Source organism: Mauremys reevesii, linkage group 4 (genome assembly GCF_016161935.1).
Source record: "Mauremys reevesii isolate NIE-2019 linkage group 4, ASM1616193v1, whole genome shotgun sequence".
Lineage (NCBI taxonomy): Eukaryota > Metazoa > Chordata > Testudines > Geoemydidae > Mauremys > Mauremys reevesii.
In genome coordinates, this window is record NC_052626.1 from 115971661 (window position 1) to 115993844 (window position 22184).

The 22184-nt window shown below is 42.5% G+C and overlaps 1 protein-coding gene across 3 annotated transcripts in view; it reads left to right on the forward strand.

Moving 5' to 3' along the window:
* Positions 1-22184, forward strand: part of LOC120403842 (NACHT, LRR and PYD domains-containing protein 3-like) — a 109363-nt gene that overhangs the window by 6428 nt on the left and 80751 nt on the right. For all 3 annotated transcript variants that reach the window (XM_039535648.1, XM_039535649.1, XM_039535647.1), the window contains exons 2-5: positions 5949-6045; positions 6613-6916; positions 10220-11945; positions 17354-17443. In XM_039535648.1, the coding sequence (XP_039391582.1) occupies positions 6634-6916; positions 10220-11945; positions 17354-17443 (2099 nt within the window). In that variant the 5' untranslated portion in view covers positions 5949-6045; positions 6613-6633. The remainder of the gene's footprint in view (positions 1-5948; positions 6046-6612; positions 6917-10219; positions 11946-17353; positions 17444-22184) is intronic.

Consider the following 22184-nt stretch of genomic DNA (forward strand, 5'->3'; position numbering starts at 1 on the left):
GATGAACTAGTCTAGGAGTCCCTGGAGTCAGCTAACACATTAGACTGTTAGGGCTCCTTGGTCTGTGTTAGGGTTATGAAGGGTAGGGCTCCCTGGGATAGCATTAGGATAAATAACAATAGGCCTCTCCAGGCTAAGTTTAGGCATGGGCCCAGTAGGGCTTTCCAGGCTACTAAGAGTAGGGATCCCTGGGCTAGGATTATGCCTGGTGCCTGTAGGGCTTCCTGGCCTAGGGTTAGGACTACTAACAGTAGGCATCTCCACGGTTGGTTTAGGTCTGTGGTCAGTAGGGCTGTCTGTGTTAGGGTTATATGGATTAGGGATTGGGTCCCATAGTGATCCTCTGGATAGGGTAAGATTAAAAAGCACCTGGCTCCCTAGATTAGAGTTGGGGTTACTAAGTGGTTCCCTGGAGTAGAGTTAGGTTACTAAAGTTAAAGATCTCTGGGCTAGCCTTAGGCCTTTGGCCAGTAGGGATCGTCAATCTAGGGTTATGGTTACAAACAGTAGGCCTCTAAGGATAGGGTTAGGCCTGGGATTGCCAGTGCTCCCCCGATTAGGGCTACTAAGGGTAGGGCTCTCTGTGCTAGGGTTTGGCCTGTGGCTAATAGGTCTCTGCGGACTAGGTTTAGCATTACTAAGGGTTGGGCTCCGGGCTAGTGTTAGGCTTAGAAAGAGTAGGTCTCTCTGGGCCAGGGCTGATAGGGTTCCCAAGGCTAGAGTTGGGTTACAAGGGGTAGGTCTCAGACAGTTATAAAGGGTAGGTTTCACTAGGCCAAGGTTATTCCTGTGGCTGGTAGAGCTCCTCAGGCTAGGGTTAGGCCTCAGTGGATAACAGGGGGGCTGAGGTTTGGGTTAGAAAGGCTCCTAGGGGCAGACTTGGGCCTGGAGCTTGTAGGGTTCCCCGGTTTAGGGTTACCAAGTATAGGGTTCTCTGGGCTAGGATTAGTTCTCAGACTGGTTGGGCTCCCTGAGCTAGGGTTAGGGACACAAAATGTAGGGCTCCCCAGTCTAGGGTTAGGCCTGGAGTCAGTATGGCTCCCTGAGTTAGGTTTATGGTTGGAAAGGATAGGGCCTCCAAGCTGGGGTTAGATCTGGGGGCTGTACAGTTTCCCGGGCGAGTTAGTTAGGTTCCTGCCTTGCTCTACGTAAAACAGCCAGAGGAGGAAGTGGTGCTGTCTATCTTATAACTTTTAGGGTAGCGGTTAGAGAACTTATCTGGGATATGGGAGACCCAGGTTCCTTTCCACCCTCTTTGTGAGAGGGGGAGTAAATATTTGAACAGTGTGTTCCATCTGCCAGGAGAACACTCTAACTACTGAGCTATGGGATATTCTGAGGGGGCTTTCTCTCTATCTCTCCTCTTGAAGCTGTTCCACTGTGGATAAATGAGTGATTTGACCAGGGGGATTGGGACTGGGGGTCTCCAGTCTCCTAGCTGGGTGCCCTAACCACAAAGCCATCCACAGTTGCTCTCTCTGGCCCAATGACTGTTCCACTGTTGATACATACTTACATAGTCAATAGTGATTTTGGGTGCCCAATTTGAGACATTTGACAAGATCTTAATTTTCAGAAAGTGCTACCCTCTGAAAATCAGGACCTTTCAATGTGTCCCAATTTAGGCTTTCAAAAATCACTGATTACTTTGAAAATCTCGTCCTCAAAGCCTTAAAAAAACAGGATATTACAATTTCCTTTTTTGTAAAAGGTATCTAGAAACCCTTCACGTCCTGAGTACTGAGTGCAGATTCAGTTGTAGACAGGGCAGAATAGAGTGTCTGAAATCGTACTGTTCTTAAATAATTGACTGTTCTGATGAGAGAATAGAGTAAATATGACCAATGTGCTTTAAATTGCCTTTCTTTCTTTCAAAGCTTGGTCCTCAATGGAATACATTTCTCTCCCAATATAATCAGATTTTCTCTGGCTAAACATGGCAGCAGTGTCTGCTGTTGTCTGTAGGACCCTGACCTCATTTGTGTCAGAAGCTGGAATTTGTATTGTGAACGAGGCAGTTTATTATAAGAAGAGAAAAGATGGTGTCATGGTTAAGGCAGCTGCATATTGTCCTGGAAAGCTAGATTATATCCCTGCCTCTGCCAGAATTCCTTCATGAGGCCAGCAATTCATTTTAAATCAAAGTGCTCACAGCTGGCCATAAATTGTGTGTTCATCATTTTCTGGGTGTCCAGCATGAGGCACCTGGACCAGATTTACAGACGTGCTCGGCACTCACAATTACATCTGAAGTCAACTGGAGCTGTACTTTGAATGCATGAAGTGCTGGACAATGCTCTGTACTTTGGAAAAATCAGGCCCTCGGTGTCCCAAGATGAACCACCAAAATTAATGGACCCTCCTGACAGTCTAATCTCCCTGTGCTTCAGTTCCCCAGTTGTAAAATGAGGACAATAACCACCCCTCACCGCACAGGGAAGTTGCAAAGATAAATTAATTCATGTTGATTAATTCCTCAGATACGAAGTTGAGAGCACCATAGAAACACCCAGAAAGAAATTAATTCTGAATGGGGGGTGTTGCATAAGGCCTGAGGCCACACGTTGATTCAGGAGGATAAAAAGAAATACTAACTGGCTGCCCATTCACTGCATGAGGCACAGGTCCCGTGGAAAGCCTAAAGCCTGTATCGTGGTGCACTTGCCCAAGGGGGCAGGATTCAGGTGGCACAGCAGCCTTAGTTCTGGCATTTCCTAATTTTTGGTTGCTTGATTTTGCAACCTGAATGTTCTTTAACATAGGTTTTTTTTGAGGTATAAGAGTCGTTTCTGAAGTAGATGTCCTGGGGAGTTTGTCTGGGCTAATGGCTGCAGTAGGACACTAAGCTGAGAGAGGGACCATAGCATCCATGTTGCTTTCCTCAACAGATGGATGTCTCTAGGGCAACACTTACGATATTCACTCTGTGTTCAGGGCTGATGCAAGCAAATCTAGGCCCCCCTGTGACCCCACTCATTTAGGGACATATATATAGTGGGTGAAAGACCATATTCAAAGAGTAGTTATCGATGGCTTGCTGTCAAACTGGGTGGGCGTATCACAGGAGTCAGTCCTAGGTCCAGTACCGTTAATATTTTCATTAATGACTTGCATAATAAAGTGGATGAAATGCCTTATGAAATCTGTGGATGACACCATGGCTGGGTTGCGAGCACTTTGGAGGACTGGATTAGAATTCAAAATCACCTTGCCAATTTGGAGAATTCATCTAAAATCAACAAGATGAAATTCAGTAAAGAGAAGCACAAAGTACTACGCTTAGGAAGGATAAATCAAATGCACAGCTATAAAATGGGAAATGACTGGCTACGTGGTAATGCTGCTGGATTTGGGGGTTACAGTGGAGCACAAATTGAATATCAGTCAACAATGTGATGTAGCTGAGAAAAAGGCTAATATGTTTCTGGGGTGTATTAACAGGAATGTCATATGCAAACCATGGAGGAGGTAACTGTTCTGCTCTACTTGGCACTGGTGAGGCTTCAGATGAAGTCCTGTGAACAGCTGCAGGTACCACATTTTAGGAAAGATGTGGATAAACTGGAGAGATTCCAGAGGAGAGCTACAAAAATGATATAGGTCAGGTTTTCTAAACCTTTTATGAGGAAAGGTTAAAAAAACTCTGCATGTTTCAGGCTGGTCTACGCTGAAAAATTAGGTTGACCCAGCTACATTGTGTAGGGGTGTGACAAATCCACACCCCTGAGCAATGTAGTTAAGACGACCAAACCCCAGATGTAGACCAGCACTAGCTCAATGAAAGAATTCTTCCATAGATCTAGCTATCCTCTCTCAGGGAGGTGGATTTACTACAGTGACAGGAGACTCCTCTGGTCATTGTAAATCAGGGGTCGGCAACCTTTCTGCAGTGGTGTGCCGAGTCTTCATGTATACGCTCTAATTTAAGGCTTCGCGTGCTGGTAATACATTTGAACGTTTTTTAGAAGGTCACTCTATAAGTCTATAATATATAACCAAACTACTGTTATATTAAAGTAAACAAGGTTTTCAAAATGGTTCAGAAGCTTTATTTAAAATTAAATTAAAATGCAGATCTTATTAGTTTAGTGTGATCCTTGCCCTTGCTTTCCTTGCTGAGTTTTCCAATGTCTGGTGGCACCTATTTAGATACTTTAAACTGCACACAGGCTTCTGAGTTATCAGTTGATAACTGGCTGGCAGGAGGTCAGCGGCTGGAACCCCAGAGCGGCATCGGGCTGAGCAGCTCAGCCTGCCCCGCGTGCCATCAAAAATCGGCTCATGTGCCACCTTTGGTATGCGTGCCGTAGGTTGCCGACCCCTGTTGTAGATAGTGTTTAAACTGAAGCACTACAGCTGTGCCACTGTAGCATTTTAAATGTAGACTTAGTCTTGGTCTTGAGTAAAGGAGGCTGGGGGAAGGGGTGGCACCTGATAGCAATCTTCAAATTGTTAAGGCTGTTATAAAGAGGACAGAGATCAATTGTACTCCCTGTCCACTGAAGGTAGGACAGGCAATAATGGGCTTAATCTGCAGCAAGGGAGATTTAGGTTAGATACTGGGGAAAAAACTCTCTAACTATAAAGGTTGTTAAACTCTGGAATAGGCATCCGGGGGGGTTGTAGAATCCTTGTCATTGGAGGCTTTGAAGAACAGATCAGACAAATGTTTGCAGGGATGATCTAGGTTTATTGGTCCTGCCTCAGTGCAGGGGGCAGGACTAGATGACCTCTCAAGATCCCTTTGCAGCCTACATTTGTATGATTCTATGATATGGGCCACCTTGTTGCATTCTTCCCAGACCCTGGGTCTTTTCCAAGACATGAACAGTTCTTTGGCCAGATCTGCAGCTGGTGTCAATGAGGGTGGTTCATTGACATCCACAGAGCTCTGCTGACCTGCGTCTACAGAGGATCTGGTCCCTTGTCATAAAACCAGGCAGAAACCACCCTCTGTATTTTCTTCTTAAAAGAATTGGGACTAGCGGATCCCTTGTCACCATTTTTCTCATTTCTCTGCTAAAATGAATGGCTGATGTTCCGTTTCCACTTTTCCATTGGGACGTGGGCTTCGAGGAGCTGCAAACAAATACAACAAACACGATAAATTCTCAAAATAAGAACACAAAGCCTCGAATGGTGCCAGGCATTGGGGTGTGAGCCAGTGGGGTGGGGGCTTTGCACCCCAAGTGCAGCTGCTTATTTGATCTTCAAGGGAATAAAGGGGATTGCCCCAGAAAGATAGCGGTGATAAAGAATCTCACAGGGGTTCATCAGAAATGCCTCCTCCCTTCCTCCATTTATCAAGCAGCAACTTCCTCCTGAGTCACTGTGAATGTGACTTGTAAAACTGTTTCAGGTTCACTTTTTCAGCTTATGATATTCCTGGCCCATGAAGGTCCACTTCTGCTTCCTTTATTTTTTTTCCAAACCCCTCTTTCTCATGATGTTTTAAAATTAAAAATAGTGGTAATGTTCCACCTCAGAAAAACACGAGTGAGAGGAACTTAAGCCCCACCATCTGCTGAGATCAAGGCTATTTGAATATTGAGCAAATACTCAATCATTCTCTTTTTATATGTTGTTTGTTTTTATTAGACTTGCTACCTGCTTGGTTAAAGCTACTACATTATTTTCTCCCAACACAGAATATGAGGGAGATGAAAAAAGATGAACAAGTCCATGGAGTTTGTGGTGTCAATAGATCACCGAAAAAGTTGTGCCAAAGGGGTGTAGCTAAAAGACAAACTTCCAGAAGGAATAAAAACCAAGAAAAGGTTTTATATCTATTAAAAAATCACCAGGAAGGTTTAGAACCTTTCTTACTGTCCTATGAGGATTGTTCTAGAAATTCAAAAAGCTTTGAAGATTAGCTTTAACTGGAGATGCTTTTGTTTCTCTTTGTTGTGGAAATAAACTTTGAGCAAATTTCCTGTTCTTCTTTCTAGCTGCCCTGTGCATCTGTGGTTGAGCATCAAGAAGATTAAGAGGATCAGCTCTAATTAGGGACATCAGATGTTGTTTGTAGTGGCTTTCTGGTGAATGGTAAGTAAGTCACTCTCTTGGGATGGGCTAATTTTGATCAGAAATAGTTAGTTTATAGGTTCAGGATAGGGCCTGATCACTGTCAGAAATGACCACAGCTACCTTTCACCTGATGTGCTCTGCTATGCGAAAAACCTCCTGAGGTCATCACAAGCTAGCACTGGGTCTCAGTAGATGGAGCCTGATTCCCCAGGGCTGTGATGTGCAGATTCCAGAGTGGTTATTTTCTGAAATGTAATTAATTTAGGGCATCCCAACCTTGCATTTTGAAATTCATTTGGGTGATAATTACTGTTGTTATTATTATAGCACCTTTCATCCTAAAACCTCAACAGGCTTTACCAATGCTGGCTAAGCAGCACAACAGCCCTGTGAGTTAGAGGACTATGATTATCCCTATTCTACAGATGGAGAGACTGAGGCACAGAGAGACCAAGTCCAGTGAGTCATTTATGAGGAAAAGCACCCAGGAGTTATGTGCGCCGGTGATCTACTCTGGCCCCTAGATTGCACTTGTTTTCTCTACTATATCACTTATTAATAACTGGACTTTTCATTATATTTTAGTTCATTTCCTGATATCCAGTGATGGGAAACCAAAGCAGCAGAATCAGTGACCTGCTTGTACATGCCCTCAACAACCTTACTCAGGGAGACTTCATAAGATTTAAAGACAAACTATCACACTCTGCCCTTAAGGGGAAAGGTAACATCCCTCGAGATTGTCTGGACAATGCCAACAGGATAGATACTAAGAACCTCCTGATGAAATTCTATGGTGGAGAGGCTGCACTAGATGTAACCATAGATGTTTTCACTCAGATCAATCTCCGAGATTCTGCTGCTAAACTCAGAGAAGGAAAAGAGAAAGGTAAGAAACCTATAGTCACTTTAAAACTTGGGAGTCTCCTCCTGGAATATGCCTCAGGCCAGCAGCAATAGGAGTAGAAGGAGAAACAACAAGCTGATGGCACAAATGCCAAATTCTAAATCTTGGCAGGAAGCCAGGTGACTCTAAGCATGGATGCCAGTGGTGAGCCAGATGCTCTGACCTACTCCACTCCCTTTTGACCACACCGCTGTCATGAGGGGAGCAGACGTGGCCTGTATCTCTCCATCTGAGGATACCCTCAGTTTGGGGGACTTCCCAGTGGGTGGACAGCCAATATAGTGGTGCAGAGGGAGTGTCATGGGCAGGAGGTGGTGAGGAGGAGGAGTAACTAGAGTGTGTCCCCAGCTGCAAGACTGTTCCTGGGAGGCCACTGGCAGTTGGTGTAAATTAGAACAGACCCCGGGCTTCTTTATTTGCGGATCTGTAACTGGAAAATGATCCTGGTCTACTATATTATCACCAAACAGCTGATGGGCTCCATGGAACATTTCTGGGGTTCCAGGCACAAACTTTATCTCCAAGGCTATTTTTCATTAAAGAAACAAATTCAGTGCAGTACAAACAGCCAAGGAACCAGCAAACCTGCAGAGCTGCAGTTCCAGAGGCTCCAGGCTGCTTTGCAGTGTCCCACAAGAGTGTAATAGCCAGTGCCAGTGGGGAGCCAGTCTGTAGTGGAGCAGTGTTAGATTCCATGTGCTCAGTGATGGAGCTAAACTCAGCCCTGTTACAGTCATTCCTGTTCCACTTCCCTGCATCCTACGGTGCCAGTGGAGCCCAGCTGGGTTGGTTCTGCTCGGGGTCCCTGGGATGGAAGCTCTGGGGCTGGCAGTGGGGCTCTCCCTAGAGGCCTTTGGAATTCACTCCCCTGGACAGTCCCCCAGGGGGAGAGTTTAGCAGCCTCCAGAGCACAATGCAGGGGGCAGTTCCTTGGTTTAGTCTGTGAGCTCTGTCAGGCAGGATTTGTCTTTTTCTTATGTGTGTGCACAGAACCTAGTACAATGGGGCCCTGATCACCGATCGGGGCTCTGGATCCTACCAGAACATAGTAATATACTATAGGCTTTAGTTTACTTTTACCGAGCATCTGTTAATAACTAAGTTTGGGGAATAAAATATCCTCTTCCCACCCCACAAGAGATAACATAAATTGTTTTCAAACTTATTTTTGTAAAATAACATCTGATTGGGCAATGGGCATTATATGAGTAATTGAATATAGTAAATACTCTACAACCCTCCAAACCAGTAGTTCCATCTTGATTATAATGGTCCCAAATAAAAATCCCTCTGCTGCCCTCTGTGTCTGTCTTAGTTCCCTAGGTTTGGAAAGGCCCTCGTGAGCCATCTAGTCCAGCTCCTGCGCTAGGGCAGAATTGACATGGGCCCTTTAATTGTTCAGCCTAATCTGCTTAGAAACATGACTGCTTGGAAGGAGACTCGCTGTCTTTAGAAATGCGCCTGAATGCCTCTGCCCCGATTTACGTTGTTCTGTTTTCCTGATGATGTAGCCTGTTCATTATGTAGAGTGCAGGCCAATCCTGAGCAGAATCCGGCAGAGAGAGGTCACACAAACACAACGCCTCTTGCTGTATTCCACAAACAAAATTTCATAAAGTGACTGATAACTACATGGGAAATTATCTAAGTACATTGGGTTCCGGCTTTTTCATTTGGATTCTTTGCTGGAACAAACACCTTTTAGCACTGGGTTTCCTTATTATTTTCTAGTCTAGGGAATATCCATGAATTCAGCAGAAGGCTACCTACTGCCAAAGGCAACAGATTTCAATGGTGACTGTGGTAATAGCACTGGAGGTGAAGAGCATTCCTTAGGGTTTAATGAGCAGCAACCAGCATCAGTCCCCAGGAAATTGCTGCTGAAATACTTTAAGACAAAACAAGACAAATGCACACAAAGGGGGGGAGAAAAACATAGCAAAGGGAAAATGCAGTCCCTCTCTCTGGTGCTGACTTTCACTTCCAGCATCGCTGCTGGAGACTCACAGGCTCAGCGCATGGTCTGATCAGTCACTCCAAGACCCGGAAAATTTTTACCAGGGTCAGGCTGTTTAAGACATTGCCTTTATTTCCCTCTGTGGTTTGGACTCACAGCAATGTTTTAAAAGATGGAGTCATCTTGGCTGGTGAAGCCATGAACTTACTAGACAGTAGGTATAAAGGGAAAGACTGGGAAGGAAGATGACACACCAGGGAGGAGGTGACAGCAGGAACCCCAGGCTGACATGCCAGGTGGTGTTCAGGACTTAGCCAGTGGAGACAATGATGTCATTTGGGTCCCTCTCTCTGGCTCAGTCTGGTCAGGATATTTTCAGGCCCAGGATGATGACGCTCCAATGGTGTCATGGTGGATCACGGCAAATGACAAAGATGGCAGCCATAATGGAAAGATCAATATGTCCCACTGGCCTGTTTAGTGACACCCCTCTGCCCCAAGATAAAGATGCTCAAAACAGAGAGCAACCTCATGCCAGCAAAATCAACTGACCACAATTCCATTTAGCCATTTCAATTATAAACACTTCCTCCCATGTCTAGAGTCTCTGTTGTCATGCCAACCTGTCCTTTACCAGGAGCTTTTCAGCACCAGTCTTCTAGACAGTAAACACTCCAGTTGTATCAGCGATTCTATTTTCAACTGGCTGACTTTTACAAACAATTCTATATAATGGGCTGAGTGGGACTCTTGTTACCTCTGGCAACTTCTAATACAGATGTGGGCACAACATCTCTTTGGGTCAGTACTGAGCCAATGCACCAGCCTGGTGCCAGAGGATGTTCTGCTGCTAGGGACACCATCTCCTAAGCAAAGAAGATAACTGGAGGCATCCAATTGTGGTCAATAAAGACATGATGACATCTTTATTCAAACTCAAGTGTCTTGGGCAATTTCTAGTTTATAAAGTTACATTTTCTCCACCTAAATTCCCAGCACTGTTTCAATTGCACTTTGTACATTAACTTGTTGTATAGTGTTGCTATGCACTGATAAACAGTTGCCAGGTTTCTCCCAAGAGTTGGCTGCATTACAGTGGGGGGTAAAGTGATCACCACAGTCCTCTCTCACATAAATCATTTCACTGGGGCAATTTTATCAGAGTTAGGGCTGCAGAATCAGGCCCATAGTTAACTGATTTCTAGATTCTTTGAGGATAGGTGCAATATCAGTTTCAGGTACCATTATTATTTGTTTTATTGTAACAGATCAAGTCTTTTCTCTGAGCTTCTGGTTCAATATTTGTAATGCATCATGTACTGATTTAGTTTACAGGAAGAAGTATAAAGAAGATGTTAAAAACAAGTATGAAGTCATACAAAACATGACGAGTCTTATTACTGACAATGTGATTCTAAACAGAAGATATCCGAAGCTGATTATTCTAGACGACCCTCTTCATGCAAAGGAGAGAGAACATGAAATAATGGCCATGAGTAGGAGAGACAAAGAAATCAAGACTAAACAAGCTTGGTCTGTAGTTACGATAGACACCCTATTTACACGTGATAAACAAGGACAAACACCACAAATTGTTGTGTTGCTGGGAGCTGCAGGAATTGGGAAAACGATGACAACCAGAAAGATCATGTGTGATTGGGCAGCTGGAGAACTCTATAAGAAAAAATTTGATTATGTTTTCTACATAAACTGCAGAGAAACAAACCTTACTGAGCAAGGAAGTGTGGTTGACATGATTTTAAAAAATTGGCCTAATACAAATGCACCAGTTAATGAGATTTTGATGAAGCCAGAAAAACTCTTGTTCATAATTGATGGCTTTGATGAACTGAGATTCTCTTTTGATCAGACAGAAAATCTGTGCTCTGATCCCAGGGAGAAGAAGCCAGTGGAAATCATACTGAGCAGTTTATTCAGGAAAATGATTCTTCCCCAATCCTACTTGCTAATCACCTCAAGACCGACTGCTCTGGAGAAACTCTTGCAGTGTTTGGAATGTTCACATTATGCAGAGATCCTGGGCTTTTCTGAAGCTGACCGGAAAGAATATTTCCACAAGTTCTTTGGAAACAAGAAACAAGCAAGACAAGCGCTACAATTTGTGAAAGCAAATGACATTCTCTTCACTATGTGCTTTATTCCCATCATGTGTTGGATCATCTGCACTGTTGTGAATCAACAGCTTGAAAAAGGTGAGGATCTTGCACAAACTTCAAAGTCAGTCACTGGAGTGTACGTGCTCTACATTTCCAGTTTAGTCAAGCCCCTCAGCAGCAATTTGAAGCAACACATGCAAGCTAACCTGAGGGGACTTTGTTCTTTAGCTGCTTATGGCATCTGGAAACGGAAGATACTGTTTGAGGAAGCAGAACTCAAGAAATTTGGCTTAAATCAAGCTGACTCTTTCCCCCTGTCTTCGAATAAGAACATTTTTCAAAAAGACATTGACTGTGTGAATGCCTACAGCTTCATTCACTTAAGCTTTCAGGAGTTTTTTGCAGCTTTGTTTTATGTGCTGGAGGAAGATGAAGAAACAATGGAAGATTCAGAGACTCCCAAGAAAGATGTGAAAACATTATTAGAAAACTATGGAAACTCTAGAAATTACTTAATGTTAACAGTGCGATTCCTGTTTGGTCTCTTAAATGAAGAAATAATGCAAATCATGGAGGAAAAATTTTTCTGTAAAATTTCACCAAAAATTAAGCCAGATTTGCTGAAATGGGTTCAAACAAACCAACAAAAATATTTATCTTTGTCCAGTGTGCATCAGGAGACATGTCGTATTTATAACCTTGAGGAGTTTCACTGCATGTTTGAGATGTATGAAGAAAACTTTGTGAAAAGTGCATTGGATCATGTCATTGCACTAACGTTAGCTTCAAATAAACTTACCCAAATGGATCAAATGGCTTTTTCATTCTGTGTAAAAAACTGTCATCGACTGGAGTCACTTTGCATATCTTACTGTACATTTGCTTTTGGAGACCATGGGGAAGATGTGCTTCCAAGACGACAGAAGTGGCTATATCAGTAAGTATCTCCTGAGTTCAGAAATCTGTAGTTTAATTAACAGATGAAACATTATTTTTCTTGCGTCTTGATAACTTTGTAAAGTCCATCATTGTGGCGCAACAACACTACAAAGAAACAGGGAATGTCCATGCCCCTAGTGTAAAACTATGTTCTCCTCAATAAGGCATAAAAAATAAATCATGGTCTTTTTCAGATTCTCTTTATCCAAACTCAGCTATCTTTCCTGTTCTAAATTTCACTAAACACTGAATTTCAAGGACAGGCATTTCTGCCTATACTCAGTGAATAAAAAGAACGTTCGCCTTGCAGAACAGAACTCCCGTAAGCCCCTGTCTTTACACACAGTAGCTGGGTAAAACTAGTTGCTGACTTCCAGGTTGATGGTGCAAATTGCTCTTTTGTAGTTTGGGTGCTGTCCTCAGAGTGCTCAGTGCCCAGGAGCTGTTGGGACCAAATGACAGTGAGTTGCTCTGTCCTTGTCTGTCGTTTTAGGGTGGTGTCCTCAGACTACTACAGTTGATTTGAGCAGTACCCTCGTTGGCACTGTGTGCTACAGGCATTCATCTCTGCTTTAAATCTAGTTGAACCACTTCAAGCAAAACTATAAGCTTTCAATATTGCTATGAAATGGCCAAAGTGCAGAACAGCCCATAGTCAGTCTGTGCAGCACCTCAATATGCAACAATCTGAGAACGGACTCCCAAGACTGTGAAGAAAATGTCCTGTGCTACTAAGAGGTTGTCTATTCTATACCAATGAAGCTATATTGGTAGAGTTCATCACTACAACACTGCCAGTGTAGAATCACAGATAAAGGTCCCTTCCAGCTCTCTATAGGGGTCATCTAGTCCCTGTGCTGAGGCAGGACCAAATAAACCTAGTACCATCCCTGACAGGTGTTTGTCCAACCTCTCCTTGGAAACTTCCAAGATCTGTCACCCATTTCTACACAATCAGTGCAACATCGTGCTTTTTTTTCTCCTTTTTTAACTGAAAGTGTCACCAAATACCCTGTACCCTAGGGGAAGGTGCACTGAGATAGCAGCTAAGAGCACAGGAGTCCTAATCCCCATCTTCTACTGGCTGCTCTAACAAAGGCCTTTAGGGGAGGTGAACTATGACTCAACCATTTCACAGCTAAGATAACTGAGGTTGGACAAGGCCAAAGCGGGCAGAGCTGGGAGTGGAACCCAGTAAGATGACAGACACTCATCTGCTTTGCAGGTGAAATGGGCCAAAATCTCTCCTTGTGTGATGCATATCCACACAGCATAGATATTTGCGCCTCTCCAGAGACTATGGCACATAGAAGTTTGAGTCGGTCACTGCATCTGTGCTAACAGTAGTGATAAGTAATTATTTTTTGTCAATGTCCAAATTTCCTGGTCTTGGTCTAGGCCCAGACTCCAGAGAAAATAATAAAAAGTATAATGATAATATGTAAATAAAAAGATTTTCAGAAAGCCTTTGACAAGGTCCCTCAGCAAAGGCTCTTAAGCAAAGTAAGCTGTCAGGGGATAAGAGGGAAGGTCCTCTCATGGATTGGTAACTGGTTAAAAGGTAGGAAACAAAGGATAGGAATAAATAGTCAATTTTCAGAATAGAGAGAGGTAAATAGTGGTGTCCCCCAGGGGTCTGTACTGGGACCAGTCTTGGTCAACATATTCATAAATGACCTGGAAAAAAGGGTAAAGAGTGAGGTGGCAAAATTTGCAGATGATACAAAACTACTCATGATAGTTAAGTCCCAGGCAGACTGTGAAGAACTACAAAAGGATCTCTCAAAACTAGGTGACTGGACAACAAAATGTCAGATGAAATTCAATGCTGATAAATACAAAGTAATGCACATTGGAAAACATAATCCCAATGATACATATAAAATGATGGGGTATAAATTAGGTGTTACCACTTAAGAAAGAGATCTTGGAGTCATTGTAGATAGTTCTCTGAAAACATCTACTCAATGTGCAGGGGCAGTCAAAAAAGCGAACAGAATGTTGGGAATCATTAAGAAAGTGATAGATAATAAGACAGAAGATATCATATTGCCTCTATGTAAGTCCTTGGTATGCTCACATCTTGAATACTGTATGCAGATGTGGTTTGCCTCATCTCAAAAAAGATGTATTGGAATTGGAAAAGGTTCAGAAAAGGGCAACAAATTTATTAGGGATATGGAATGTCTTCCGTATGAGGAGAGATTAATAAGACTGGGACTTTTCAGCTTGGAAAAGAGATGACTAAGGGGGGATATGATTGGGGTCTATAAAATCATGAATGGTGTGGAGAAGGTGAATAGGGAAGTGCTGTTTACTCCTTCTCATAACACAAGAACTAGGGGTCACCAAATGAAATTAATAGGCAGCAGGTTTAAAACAAACAAAAGGAAGTATTTTTTCACACAATGCAGTCAACCTGTGGAACTCCTTGCTAGAGGATGTTGTGAAGGCCAAGACTATAACGAGGTTCAAAAAAGAACTAGATAAGTTCATGGAGGATAGATCCATCAATGGCTATTAGCCAGGATGGGCAGAGATGGTATCCCTAGCCTTTGTTTGCCAGAAGCTGGGAATGAATGACAGGGAATGGATCACTCGATGATTACCTGTTCTGTTCATTCCCCCTGGGGCACCTGGCATTAGCGACTGTCGGAAGACAGGATATTGGGCTAGATAGACCTTTGGTCTGACCCAGTATGGCCATTCTTATGTTCTTATGTTCAAAAGCATCTGGCCATCCGGATTTGGCCGGCAGTCTGGCAATTGACTACCACTGCTTTAGGTCAAGTGGTACAAGCTCATGTTTTCAGAGAGAAATTACAGGTTTGCTCCCAGCAGACACCCAAAAAACGGGTATTGTTGTACTTGGATTTGCTGTACCTAAGTAGACTATAATAGACCCACACCCAGGAACAGAACCCAGTCTAACAACCCTGCCCCCCAGTGTTCTAGTGCTAATTCACACTTGGCTGCCGAGCTCTCTCTAACCATTCCTCATAGATAGGCTTGGCAGAATTAGTTTTTTATCTTTATATAGTTTTGATGGATAATATCAATGTTTATTTGTAAGCTTTTAAAATGTTCATCAGTTTAACTTTTCAGAGCTGCACAAATTATGTGTTTTAAGCATTTCTTTTTTTTAGATTTTGATCAATTTAAATGTTCAGAGTTATGGGAGTTATGAGAAGGGAGTTAGACAATAATTATTTAATGACAATAGATGGTGAGATTCAAAAAGTTAAACCTGTATAACCGTTGAAGCACAAATTGTTAAAATCACATATCAAAATATACAGAGTAAATATCTTTAAATCAAACTCTGCAGCATTTTTCTTACTTTGCCTATCTGTAAATTTCTATTATTGTTGATGGAAATATTTTTCATCGGTTTGTGTGCCTACGGTGAAATCAGTGTTGTTGTAGCGGTGTTGGTTCCAGGATATGAGAGAGACAAGGTGGGCGAGGTAATATGTTTTATTAGACCAACTTCTGTTGATGGAAGGGACAAGCTTTGACCGTCACAGAGCACGTCACATCTGGGGAAGGTAGCCAGAGTATTGTAGCTGAAATACAAGCAGGGACAGATTGTCAAGCATAAGGGGTTCACATATGTTATAAGAGACCACTTCAAATGAAATGGGCAATTAACAGCCCTGACGTCGTAGGACGGAGGTGGGTTAATAGGAGTAGGGTGTGTTACAAATTATTTTAATGACCGATATAACCAGGGTGAAATTGATGTTTACTGACATTTACTGTTAAAAATCTAATCCTTCTATAAGCCTGGCCCATAGGGGTTAATGGTATTTCTTCCCCAAGAATTTTTTTCCCTAGAACTGAGGTGGTAGAGGCCTGGGGCTGTGAATCTTAAGATTGTAATCGGGTGATACCCCATATGGGAGAAAAATGTAAGTTAGTGTTAGGATCCTGGATTAATTGTTGAAATGATTTTTCTGTTGCAAAATATGATATTTGGAGGTGAATTTGGGATGTTGTTTATAATTATTTGCTGTATCTTAAGTGTATTTTGGTTAACAGGTGTTGTCCCTTAGAGAACAGGGTGGGGCATTTTGTAGGGTTTATCTGAAGGACACTGAGAGCAGCATACAGAAAGTGGAAGTCTCTGCCTTGCCAGCGCCAGAAAAGTCATAAATTGATTTAATAAAAATTTCTTTCCAGAAAACAAGCTTAGATCTATGGATGCAAAGTGCCGTATGAGAGCTAGGTACTGTTTTATTGAAAGGGAAATAGACCTGAGGAGAAGGGAGAGCTTGAGGAGACAGGTGAGGGAAGGAGTGAGAATGGCACAAAGATGCTGGAGCAAATAGAGGGATAGAAGGAGGAGAGCAGAGCCAATGACTGTGCCACCCAAAATATCAAATCTGTATCATGTTTCAGAAAGACCTGCTTATTAGAGCTGGGCTAATGATTAATAATTGTCTCTTTTCCCCCCACAGATTGTTTGAACAATATATGTGTTAAAATGTATTAGTTCAAAATTATTCATTTTGATTGGACACATGGGTCATCTCACAGGTTTCTTTTCTGTGAATGGATGAGCATAAAAATTAGAATTACAATATGAAAGCTCAGGATTACAAATTCTGATTCTTCCTCCATGCAAACATTTTGTAACATTCATGGTTTCAGCAACATTCCTGTCTGTAAACTTGTTTGCTAGAATATTTGTAGAACATGAACAGTAAAGCTGTATGAACACAATAGAAATAAATTTACTTTAAAGTTCATCAGAATATTCTTTAATTTTTGCACTATTCCCCCTGAACTATTTCTTAGGGAGATGCTGCCTTAAAATTAACTTGCCCTCTTGTACTCTTTGGGGTCAGGAACTAATAAACCACCATTTCTAGTTACTTATAGGGATGCAAATTCACAAAGTGTAACACCAGTTACCCAATACTGAGTGATAGCCAACATATGTAAAATTATAAACAAATACCCAGATTATTGGCTTTTATCTTTATGGGTAAATTAACACTCTTGGGTAAATAAAATAGGAATGAACGTGTTTATCTCCAGCAATGATGCAACAATTACTGCCCAACATGAAAACATGTAAACATTGGTGACATTCCCATTCGTGGGAGTCCTTAGAATTTCATTTAACTGCTCAAAGGACTAGCGTCACAGAAGTCCAAAAAATGAATGGATTATGCTTAGTAGAACCTATTCTATTTGACTGTATCTAAAGTACATCATAGTGCATGTATAGTGCTATACATACATTGTTTGAGGGTATTTTCAATGAACTGAAACTGTAGAGTAACTCATACACAGTGTATGATCGCGCCATACAAAGGGCTGTTTTATTGTTCAGAAATAGAATTAAAATCTGTCTCGAGATGACAACATGGAACAGTTCTATTCTCTTTTTTTTTTTAGGATACAGCACTGGGATGAGCCAAAGCATTCACCTATTTATCTGCTCTGTCAAGTTTTGAAGGATCCAAACTGTAAATTAAAGAAACTAGAGTAAGTAGCTGTAATTTTCTCCATTTAATCATCCCATTATTATTGATGTTATCATGGAAATTCTACATCAGTGCAGCCCTCTTTGCCAGGGCAAGTGTAATGACCCCATCTATAACTGTCTAGCTGCTAAGGAATCTGTTTAAATTTCCCGTCAGTTTCCATGGGGTTGCTTTAGTTTCAGCCTAGCAATTTAATTACATTTAACCCAGCTACCAACTAACAGGTGAGCAGGAGAGACTGAGATAAGCCGTGTGTCCAGGGGAAATTACTTGACGTCAGAGAAGACTCAAAAGGCGAGAAAGATGATTTGAGGTATTTTAATCTTAGGTATTTCTAAAGTGCTTGTTATCAGGGTATCTAATCCCTGTCCATGTCTATTTATTTAATATTCATGTATCCCCATCTGATCTAACTTCTCCCTGATTCAAATGTGGGGTGTTTTGGAGGGGTAGGATTTTCGTCTCCTCTTCTATCTTTGTCCCCTCCCAACCCCATCTTTTTTTTCTATTTCTTTCTTTTTTTTCATTTTACTCTCTCATCTCTCACCATCTCACACCGACTCTGGTGTTGTTACTAGCAAACAGACCATCTTGCATTTTGCTCGGACATGGCTAGGCCAGGGCTCAGTCTGATCCCCTCTGACAAGGGGTTCTAACTGTGGAAAACACTCTGCTCCTACACCCAAGAGTCTGAACCTGGGCTTCTCCAGCTGGATTGTCTCTGTGGTGCACAGCTCTTTCACAGAGTGATGAGGGGATAAGCAGTCTCTGAGACTGTCTATGCTAGAGAATAGCATCAGTGCATCTTCCTAACACACCTGTAATACTGCACATCCACACGCACGCGTGCTTACAATAGTGCACAATGGATGACCATCATCTTTTATGTTTAACCTTGCTCAGAGCCAATGCAATCGCATCATGGCCACTACCATGTCCCTCTGCACTGTTTCAGCACAAGGACTGGCAGAGCAGCTGCAGTGGCACAATGAGTCTCCTCCCACTGCAGTTCCACACTGCAGCTGCCCATCCGCTTGTGACAGCTTTGACAGCTCGGCATTATTGGGCTCAATATAGGGGTGTTTGAGTAAAATTCAATAGCCTGTGCACACAGCAGGTCAGACCAGATGATCTAATGGTCCCTTCTGGCCTTACACTCTATGAAACTGGCCCCGTCAGCTGTCAAGCGGCTCGCTGGAGCAAGTCAGAAAACCTCATAATTTTGATAAAAATAGACAAACTGTTTTCTTTTCCAGCCAGCTCTGCCACTTGTACCTCTGCTTCATGCCATCCCCAGAGCACCTGAGGGGAGACTGCCAGGTCTCTGCTCGGCCTGGCCCCAAGGCCATCCCCTACCCATCAGATTAACAAAGATATAGCATAGCATTTCTCATTCGAACGTTTGAATTTCAAAAATGTGTCAACTTAAAAAAAAACCCCAAAACCCCTCTGTGTTTGCTTAGTCCTGTCATAGGTCTCACCCCCACTCTGAACTTTAGGGTACAGATGTGGGGACCTGCATGAACACCTCTAAGCTTAACTACCAGCTTAGATCTGGTCTCGCTGCCACCATCCAGATTTTTGAGTTATCTGGAGAACTCTGTCTTCCCACCTCCCAAACCTTCCCCTCCCTGGGTAGCCTTGAGAGACTCCTCCACCAAGTACCTGGTGAACACTGATCCAAATCCCTTGGATCTTAAAACAAGGAGAATTTAACCATCCCCCCTTCTTTCCCCCACCAATTCCTGATAAGTCCAGATCCAATCCCTTTGGATCTTAAGAAACAGGGAAAAATCAATCAGGTTCTTAAAAAGAAGGCTTTTAATTAAAGAAAAGAAACGTAAAAGAAAAAAACCTCTGGGAGACAGCATACAAGCTGATCTCACAGACAACAGATTTAAAACACAGGATGTTCCCCTGGGCAAAAACCTTAATACACACAAGAATACCCAATTTGATAATTCCCCTAATTGCACAAAGACAAGTTACAAAAGAAAATAAACATAAACCTATTTATTCCTTTCTAAAACTTACTACTCTGATAAGAGGCTGGTTCCTTGATCTTTTTCACTCCGGCTGAAACTGAAACTGACTCTAAACAAAGGAAACTTCCCTCCTTCCTTTTGAAACATCTTGTTCCCCCATTGGTTCCTCTGGTCAGGTGTCAGCTAGGCTAGGTGAATTTCTTAACCCTTTGCAGGTAAAAGAGGCATTAACCCTTAACTATCTGTTTATGACAGGTCCCTTGGGGCCTCTTCTGAAAAATATAAAAGGCAAAATCTGCAGTTCGTGAGCACTGCCATGGTGGGTGCGTGCACACTGCAAGGCACTGATTTTTACTGAGGGTTGCCATGCCTGTGCATTCACTGCCTCAGTGGCAGCTTCCATGCTCCTGAGATCTGCAAAAGAGAACACAGAGCTGGATAATTATGTAACGAAAGAACTCTGGATAAAAAAAAAACCGGTCCTCAAAGTGGGGAGGATGTGAATTAGTTTGGGTAGAAATTAATTTGGGAATCTCGGTTGTAACATCATATTCCCTATTTAGCACATGGTCCAGTAGAGGAACTCCTAGAGTGCTTGAGGTCATTGCTATGGATTCCTGGTTTTGTGCCTGGCAGAGGAATGAATATCTCTCAGCTTTTCTGGCCCATTAGAGGGTGGGAATGGAAATGGAAGAGCATTGGCTTTTTGCACACTGAGGGGATATCGAGGTCAGATGGCCTCAGCATGGCCATGGAGCCCTTAAGGTTTTGAAAGGTCTCATCTGTTTTACACTTAAACAATCCCAAACCTTTACAGAGAAGGTCTTCAGTTATGGTCTGGACAGCTGGACCTGAACTCTTCGGCCATGATACTGTCTTTGCTGTAACTCATGTGGGCACAGCATCCAAGATGCTTTTGTTTGCATGAAAGGCATGTGTGGATACTTGCTGATGTTCAAAAACAACCCCATTCACCTGCTTCTTGCCATCATTTTTCCAAGAGAGGAAATCATATTCAGCCAACACTGTCTGATAGAGGCAACCTGCCCACATAGATTTGGGAGATGATTGTTTGTATAAGCCAGACACTTGAGCTGGCTCCAGGATGCCTTCATTATTAGAAACAGTCCACTCCTGTTTAGGCTAATGAGTATCAGAAAGGAGGTGCTGGGCCTTTTCTTGCACCATTGACAACTTTAGATCAAGATTGTCTGCAAGTCTTCCCAAAAGTTCTTGTAATTTTTTTAAATCTGGTGGAGCGACTGTGAAAAAAGAACTCGCAGATTCTCCAGGGGCTGAAGGCGGCATCTCTCTTCCTGCCTTTCCTACTTCCTTACTTTTACTAATTCAGACGTTCCTGCCATTCCTCATCTCTATCCCAATTTCACATTAAAAAAACAAAACACCCAGCAGTAACAAAAGTGGCACAATTCTTAGTTCCCTATCACTAGGTTAATTTGCTTGTATGTTCTGTCCCCATCCTTAACCCTTTATCTGGATTTTCTCTGAAACTATAACCCTCCAGGGTAGGGACTGTCTCGTTATCTTTGTTTGTAGAGCACCCAAAACAATGGAGCTGCAATTCTGCTTGGTGATTTGGGGCACTACTATCTTCTAAATGTAGAATAATGATGGACAGAGATCTTTATTAACATCCTCTTTAAATCTTCCTCACATGCTGCTCAGAATTCTGTGAGGCAATGGTGATGGGAGAGGGGGGCCATGACCTGAGAGATGGATGGTCTCTGGGAGTGAATCTGGAGAGAGGGGTAAAGAGTGAGGTGGCAAAGTTTGTAGATGATACTAAACTGCTCGAGATAGTTAAGTCCAAAGCAGACTGTGAAGAACTACAACAAGATCTCACAAAACTAAGTGATTGGGCAACAAAATGGCAAATGAAATTTAATGTGGATAAATGTAAAGTAATGCACACTGGAAAAAATAACCCCAACTATACATACAACATGATGGGGGCTAATTTAGCTACAACGAGTCAGGAAAAAGATCTTGGAGTCATTGTGGATAGTTCTCTGAAGATGTCCACACAGTGTGCAGAGGCGGTCAAAAAAGCAAACAGGATGTTAGGAATCATTAAAAAGCTGATAGAGAATAAGACTGAGAATATAGTATTGCCCTTATATAAATCCATGGTACGCCCACATCTCAAATACTGTGTGCAGATGTGGTCTCCTCACCTCAAAAAAGATGTACTGGCACTAGAAAAGGTTCAGAAAAGGGCAACTAAAATGATTAGGGGTTTGGAGAGGGTCCCATATGAGGAAAGATTAAAGACTAGGACTCTTCAGCTTGGAAATGAGGAGACTAAGGGGGGATATGCTAGAGGTATATAAAATCACGAGTGATGTGGAGAAAGTGGATAAAGAAAAGTTATTTACTTATTCCCATAATACAAGAACTAGGGGTCATCAAATGAAATTAATAGGCAGAAGGTTTAAAACAAATAAAAGGAAGTTCTTCTTCACGCAGCGCACAGTCAACTTGTGGAACTCCTTACCTGAGGAGGTTGTGAAGGCTAGGACTATAACAGCGTTTAAAAGAGAACTAGATAAATTCATGGTGGTTAAGTCCATTAATGGCTATTAGCCAGGATGGGTAAGGAATGGTGTCCCTAGCCTCTGTTCGTCAGAGGATGGAGATGGATGGCAGGAGAGAGATCACTTGATCATTGCCTGTTAGGCTCACTCCCTTCTGTGGCACCTGGCATTGGCCACTGTCGGTAGACAGATACTGGGCTAG